At 37.8% G+C, this 7,869-nt stretch overlaps 1 protein-coding gene across 1 annotated transcript in view; it reads right to left on the bottom strand.

The window, feature by feature from the left end:
• Positions 1 to 1,540: 1,540 nt before the first annotated feature.
• Positions 1,541 to 7,869, bottom strand: part of FKBP14 (FK506 binding protein 14, 22 kDa) — a 6,640-nt gene continuing 311 nt past the window's right edge. The window contains exons 2-5 of the mRNA XM_010187614.1: positions 7,750 to 7,869; positions 5,751 to 5,902; positions 3,654 to 3,781; positions 1,541 to 1,839 (exon numbers count right to left, since the gene is read on the bottom strand). Coding sequence (XP_010185916.1) covers positions 1,681 to 1,839; positions 3,654 to 3,781; positions 5,751 to 5,902; positions 7,750 to 7,869 — 559 coding nt within the window. The 3' untranslated portion in view covers positions 1,541 to 1,680. The remainder of the gene's footprint in view (positions 1,840 to 3,653; positions 3,782 to 5,750; positions 5,903 to 7,749) is intronic.

Here is a 7,869-nt window from a genome sequence, read left to right as displayed (position 1 = left end):
AAAAATGAAGAAACCCAGCACAGAACATGAAAACTACCTTGAGAGAGCTGAGGTGAGGCAAGCTTAATTTTCATAAGTGATGAAAAAAAGTATTAATATGCAAAATCATGACTGGTAAGAACTAAATAGGTAATGATTATTCAATGTTTCCTCACAATACAAGAATCAGGACAGGCAACAAGCCTAAAAGCAAAGGGAAGTATTTTCCTACACAATTCTACCATAAAACTCACTGCCATAGAACATTATGGAAGCAAAAGTATAAATGGGTTTAAGAAAACTAGATGGCAGCATCGAAGAAGAAGACCTAAAAGGTTACTGAAAACAAAGTATGTGGCTGCAATTCCTTATCATGTAAGCAATCAGCCACAGAATGCCAGATGCTGGAAGAAAAAAAAAAAAAAAACACACACATGACCACTACATACCTTCACTTACACCTTTTACAGCAATTTGTAACATCCATATGCAGGATGTTTGTCTTCCAATACTTCCTTGCAACACTAGGTGGCAGGGAAAACACCTAGCTCATCTACAGCATTGAGAACCTTGAATGCAGAGTCTCACTTGGCAACAGTTAAGGATTAGTGCAATGCAGCAATCTCAATTTCATATAACTAGATTTGCTTTGTGTCCCTACAAAGCCTTAAGCAACGTTTTTCAAGTAAAATATTGTGTTCAGAGACCCACATATTAGTGGTGCCAGAATACAGGCTAATCCCTTCTCTGAGATACCCTGCGTTCTCATTTGAGAAACCATGGACAATTCCAAAGTGTTTCTTCCTCTCCAGAAACAGTTCAAACACAAAGTGTGAGTAGAAATCCTCAGTCTCCACCTTTGTAAAGACAAGGCACATTTACCCCATGCCTCTGTTTTTCTAAAAAGTCATTTTATTATTTAAAATTCACATCACTTGTGCACTACTTGTAAAAATACTGCAAAGGGGTAATGATTAAACAAGTTGTGCTACTCAGGCATAACTTGCTATTTTTCAAATTAAAGACATTTTCTAGAATGTTGCTGACATTAAAAGGGAAAGTCTGACATTTAACTCCTACTTTGTTCACATAATTTAAAGAAAAATGCAGACAATTATTGGCATGGTTGGTAACACTTTAAAAATCAGCACAGGATAGTCATTTTTCTCATTCAACTTTGCATCAGTTTCTCAGCTGTATAAGGAGATGCTGATGCCTTCTACTACAGCTTTTAAAAATCTGCAGAAAAAAAAGCAAGGTCAGCACACTGCTTTTTAAGCAGTGACACAAAAAGGAAGTTCAAGTAATTAAGTCACAGACTAGAAGTTACACATAAAGGCATCGCTGAAAGTGATCTTAACACACAAACAAGTCACAGAAAGGCTCTGAACTGGATTTTGATTTTCTGGATGTTTGATAACTGGAAAATTTGTTACATTTCTGAAAAATAACTTAGTACAAAATTTAAAAAACACTGATGTGCAAGTCTTTGCTGCATAAAAGGAGGTACATTTTCATACTTTAAAATAGTTTAAAACAATTTAGTACATAACCATTTGTACATAATGAACAGTAATTCTTTATATAAACAAAGAGTGTTTCTTTGCCAACAGCAGCTGTCAACTCCAAAACACAGAATTAAGACAAGAGAACCAGTCTAACTCACTGCCATTTCTGTCAAAAAAATTATGCCACCATTTTCTACAGCTCATCATGCTTGTATGTAAACTCCCTCGCAGATATAAACCCATCACTGTCTTCATCTTCTTTATCAAATATGTCTTCAACCAAAGCATCGTGCTGGGTGTCATTTACCACTGCTCCATGCCTTTCAAATTCTTTCTTCAAGTAAATTTTCACCTATTAGGCAAAAGGAGAGAGCTGATGTTTTTAGGCTTGTGCAAGAATTGATTATTGTAGCATAAGAGACGGCAACTGTGTTCAGGATGGTAGTACTGGACAATAGATACCTTCCTATGGCTCTGCCAGAATAATACTCGTCTGGCTGATTCTGCAGCCCCGTTCAGTGATAAAAGACTCTTTAGTAATATAAGCAACAGTAAAACTAGAAAATCAATTGTTATATCTTTATGATATCCGACTGAAAAATGAGACAGGAAAACCTGCCATCAGTAAAGCATAAATAGCTAGGCAGAATTTATTGACTACCAATTGGTCAGAGACCCAAACAGCTTTTTCACATCCTAGCATTTTGACAAACCAGTAGATGTAAACAGCCACCCCAAATACGTACAGAAATCTGTCCACAATCTCAATGTTTGCTGCTCTAATATCAACTACATTAATAAAAATTTATTTCTAGAAATCTCGAAACTTTGAAGGACAAAGATTCAAGGTAGCTTTTAGACTAGTGGAACAGTTATTTACACTAAGCCAGCTATTAATGGTGAGCAGTGTTTTGAGTAACATCAGATTATTTTTACTGAGTTAAAGTTTTAACTGTTGACATCCCAAGTGGCCTAAACTGCAGAGCCTTCTACAAGAATATAATTACCAACATACCCACCTGTTAAACAGATATCATGCATATAACAAGAATTGTAACAGTGGACGTTCAACAGAAAGATAAATGGGTCATGTTTCAAGCCCATTTTATTCATTTCACATTATTGTATTTGTTAGGGTCATTGCTTACATTTCTAATAGATAAATATTGGACACACTGACACTGATGCACAGTACAGAAGATCAGTCTTTTGGGTCTAGTAAACTATACCAGCCCCAAATCAAAAAGAATGCAGTGGTTTGTCCTAACTTCTCATGGATGACTTCTGCACATTGGAAAAGCAAAAGACTGAAAATAACAGGCAAGAAGGTGAATAGTGCTGAATGCATGTCCTTCAGACAGTGAGTGCTATGGAACTGTCCTGCCCTACAGCAGAAGAATTTCTAATTTCAGTTTATTAGTAAATCAGCAACAAACTCCAAAAAGCCCTGAAGTCTTGTTTTATTTCTAAGATGTTTTACTTCATCCAAGTCTCCCATAAGCACAGGGTACACATGGGTCACATGCCTATGCCTCAGCTTACTGATGCTGCTTTTGAACCCCCAGTCCAGCAGTTCTGCTGGGATCCAAGGCTCAGCATGGTGCAGCATAGATGTGCATCCTTGACTTAATTTTACTGAAGGAAAAAAAAATTGTTGTTATGGTGTAAGAAAGTATGTGCACTGAAGCCATGCATGAAAAGGAAAGCACAGATAGAAGCTTAATTATCAAGCCAGAAATAGTAGTCCAAAACTAATATCCAAAAAGATATCAACACAAAAAGACATAAAACTCCAGATGCAAAGAAAAAACAAAACACAGAAGCAGCAATATTGAAAGTCATCTCCAGGGAAGAACAGAGACTCGCTCTTCCCTGCATGACTAATGACTGCCTGGCCAGCAATGACTTTTTGGGTATTTTTACCATTAATGATGAGCAGTAGTTATGCTAACAACTTGTTAGCCCTAATTACCCATACTGTGCATTGCCCAGTAAATAACTGCCTTAAGCACTCTTCAATAGCATGTATTCTGCTAGCAGAGTTGCTCTGTGCACAGTAGTAGCTAGTGTTTAGATACTTCCCTAACAGAATCAAGCAAAGCTTATCTTTCCCTTTCTACTATCCCATCCTGTTAGGTTTGCTCACATGAAGGGTAATCTACTCACCTCTTGCTTGGACAGTTTCCAGTCATCGTTAAGATCCATTTCTTGGAATGACTCATGAGATCTTGGTCCATTCCTAATTTCTAGAAGGTCAATGTTGAAAATTAGTGTGCTCTCAGGTGGAATTTTTCCTGCCCAAAATGATAAACATGGAGAAAAGTTAAAACCAATTACATATGCAGTGCCATTATAAAAGCTGTATGTGTCAGATCAACATTCTAGCAATCCTATTATTTGAAAGCATCCTGCAGTTTGAACTACAAGGATAAATACCTGTAACAGTGATAACTGTAACTATTTCTGACTGTAGTCTGGGCCCTGAGCAGTCCTTGCAGCACATATGCAAGTTTAGATGCATCTAGCTTTGTTGGAGACTAGTATGTGGTGACATGAGCTCACGTTCAACAATCACCACCGCAGGTTTATCCAACAACATTCTTGAATCTTTTTTTTTCCCATGGCCAGAGCCACATAAAATAGAAAAAAAATATTCCTGTGAGAATTGCCTTGAGAAAATAGGGAAAAAAACTAATCCACATCTGTTATTTTGGAGCTATGATGTTAAACACACTCTGAGCTGCAGCAACAAACAGGCTTGTAGATTTCTGTGATGAATAAATGTGGAGCAACTTCTGGAAATACAGGGCACAGTGGCCTGCTCAGAGTTTGGAACATAGGTAGTTTTTTTCTGAGTGTTGAAGAAAAAGGCATCTGAATCATCATTTAAGTCAGACAGCAAGCAAGGTGGGAGGTTAGTGAAATTATGTGTATTCAGAGGAAAGCATGAAGAAAATGGAATAATTCTGTCTTCTGCTATTTGAAAATATCAACATAGTTATGCCCAATACTCCAAAGTCTTCATAAAGCAAGTAATTTCTTACAGCAGTGAGCAATGTTAACTTGTTTGACCTTCTTGCACCAAACAGAGGTGAGGCTTGCAAGTTTTTGAAGAACAACTGTAGTGTTTTACATATTAATCAAGGCAATTAGGCCTGTGATGACTGTGCGAGCACTGCAGCATTTAATAGCTTCTTGTAGAAAAATTTATAGTTGTGCCCTGCATACAGTCAGCTAACTGACCACCACAAATTTCCTGTTATCTACTAGAAACATGATTACTTCTAATACTATCTCTTGAACACCAAACCAATGAAAGACACACTTTTAAAGAGATACTTTCAATATTTTCAAAAAGTACACTTTTAGAGGGATACTTTCAAGAAAGAAGTGTATGGAGTTTGCTGTGTGTATGAAGTACTACTTAGCCTCTGTTCAGCCCAACTTGCCAGAAGATACAGACATGCAAACAGTCCTCATTCCTAAAGCAGTCTCAGATTAATAGGAGAGAACAGTACCAGGAAGGCCCTCCCATTAAAATAGGAATCTGGAAATCTTTGTAAAGAAAATCCCAAACCACCATCAGTAGTAGTGAAAACACTATGACCAAAATTTTTATCTGTCTGTACACCATTCAACATCTTTTCAGCAGGTGCCAACATGACTGCCCATGTACCTGCATATCATATTCTGGATAACAGGCACTACTGCCCAAACTGAAAGTCACTAAAAGAGATAAAGAATTAAGTGTTCCTATATGGAGAAATAAATGGTGACTTTTCTCTGTATCAGCTCAGAACTGGTTGGGTAGCAGTACAGGGAGTTTCTTAGGGTTCTAAAAGAAACCTGCAAGCAAGAATGAGGCTTGCACATGCACATTAATGAATTATTACCACAAACACAGATGCAACAGCCAAAAAGCCAATTGTTACCTAAGCAACCACTTCCAGCTTAATGGTAAAAAACAGAGGGTGGGAAAGGCAAGGAAAAAACATGCAGAGCACTGTTGAGCACAGCAGTAACAGAAAAGACACTCAGAACATACAGCATGGGTTTTTTTTTCTGCATTCACCATGTAATCATTTAATGGTTATTTCTGCAGAAAACAAATTTGTGAGAGAAAGCACTTGACTACATCAACTTTTCTTATTTAATGGAATCAGCTTGGAAAGCTTGAAAGCTTGCTAACCTCTTATGCCAAGAATGACATTAATATGGAGATTAAAACAAGTTAAAGTAAGGGAAGGACTTCAGGTGTTTTACCTTTCCCTTCTTTTCCATAAGCAAGGGCTGGTGGAACAGTTAGCTTCCGCTTCTCTCCCACACACATGTCCTTCAAACCTTTGTCCCAGCCTTTGATAGCTTCCCTTATGCCAAGTGTAAACCACATAGGTTGACCATTGTTATGCTTGTGACTGGAAAAGAATGGAATAAAACAGTCTTAATAAAGACAGCGAGTTCCATAAAAGGCACACGAAGCAGCATAGATATACAATTAAAAATACACCACTATTTGGCACCTTGGCATTTCTTAAATGAAAGACCTAAACATTTAAAGTATTTTAAAATTTATGCCTTGCATGACAAGGTTCCTTAAGAAGTAGGAAGGAATAAAACAACATCTACATGGTGTGTTTAGGAGGACACCCATCCCCACCTTCACTTCCCTGATCACCTATTTCAACCTTGATCAGACCAGAAAGCCATTTCTATCTAAAAATCTACATTCAAGGCCATGCATATTCTTTGGTACATTGCAAATCAAAACCCAGCTTAGTCATGATTCCAATATACCTTATAACATGCTTAGAAGAATCAGCCACATCTCTTCTAAAAAAGCCATTAGGAAAAAAAACCAACAAAAACAAACCACCAAAAAAACCACAAAAAACAACAGATAGTAAAAAAAAACCACCACACAAAAAAACCAGAAACAAGCAAATGCATGCAAAACATTCATGTTTAAAATAAGCAGACAAGCCCCTTTTCCAATTTAACCAGGTGGTATACCAGGACTACTTTCACTCTACTGACAGACACAGAATTTTAAAAGCTCTATTGACTAGTCATGCAGGAAAGGCACTTAACAAGAAAACAGAGCACTTACAGAAGTTAGTCAGCAGCAAAAACTTAAGAGTGTCACTAGAACTCCTTTTAGAAAGGCAGGTTAACTACAAGAGAAAATTAGTGAGAATTTAGTTTAAATCGTCTGCAAGAGCATAAACGTGCAAAACATTTTTTTAAAATGTTATACAAAAGTATACTTCAGACATAGCCTACAGATACTTGAGCATTTTGCTGTCTCCTACTATTAACACCTCGTTGATGTTTTACAGGAAAGGCAACATTAGCAAGTCGTTGCAGTCTCTTAGCAGACTCTCTTGAATTTCTGGCTCTTCCTCCTACTTGCATTACTGTGGCTCCGGTATGTTGATTTGCCTGGTCGAGGGCAGGTGAAGAATATGCCGTTTCATTAATGAAAAGCTGTCATTGTACTGCCAGTAAGTGCAAGGATATATATAATTTTTATTTTAAAGTAGAGGCAAACTTCTCCCCTAGAAGTTTCTTTAGAAACCAGACACAAATTCATGCGTAGCAGAAGATTTATGAAACCGCTGAGATCATATACTAAAACCTCTGTCTAAATTGGAGAAGAGGACGCGTAACATCCTCATCCAGATAACAAATGCCACATGGCTCTGCTTTCTACAGACTAAGCAGAAAAGAAAAGCTAAATAATATGTATATCAGAACCTCTATCTGGCAAGGGAAAAAGATATAGTTTTACTGTTGTTGTTCATCTTTAACAGCAATGTGAGTCAGTGCTTCCTAAACAACTTCCTAAAAGTAGAAAGGCAAACCAAACTTTCTGAAAATAGAGGGCAGTGGATAGGGTCCCACTAACAGGTTTGTGCAGCATTAAGCTAGTTTAATTCAGTAACAAATAAAACCTAAGACATGCTATGAACATGCAAGTATTGCTTTTGTTTCCTTGCACACAGGTAAATGTAAGGGTTATTTTGAGGGGAGTGGAAAGGGTGGTAATTGTGAAAATAAAATAAAAAAGTCACCCGCCCTCAACAAAACACTCCTCACTGAGCTATTTCACAGATGGATTGCGGCCACTGTGAGGAGCCCAAATTCAGAAAAGCACTGCCAAAAGAGCTCGCCTATATTAAAATACATAAGATGTTTTGTTTTGCTTTTATTCCCCCCTCCGCCCAACCTCTCCCACCAGCCCGCTCAAAGGCCACCGGCTTACGTGGAGTGAAACATGGAGCCATCCCTCTCCAAGTAGCCCTCGTAATGAACCAGCATCATGTCCCCCCACTTCGTCCTCCTGTGGCAGATAAACGGCTTCTGCAGCACCTCCACCTCCACG

The sequence above is a fragment of the Mesitornis unicolor genome, unplaced genomic scaffold, assembly GCF_000695765.1.
Source record: "Mesitornis unicolor isolate BGI_N332 unplaced genomic scaffold, ASM69576v1 scaffold48016, whole genome shotgun sequence".
Classification (NCBI taxonomy): domain Eukaryota; kingdom Metazoa; phylum Chordata; class Aves; order Mesitornithiformes; family Mesitornithidae; genus Mesitornis; species Mesitornis unicolor.
This window is presented reverse-complemented; position numbering and strand designations above follow the sequence as displayed.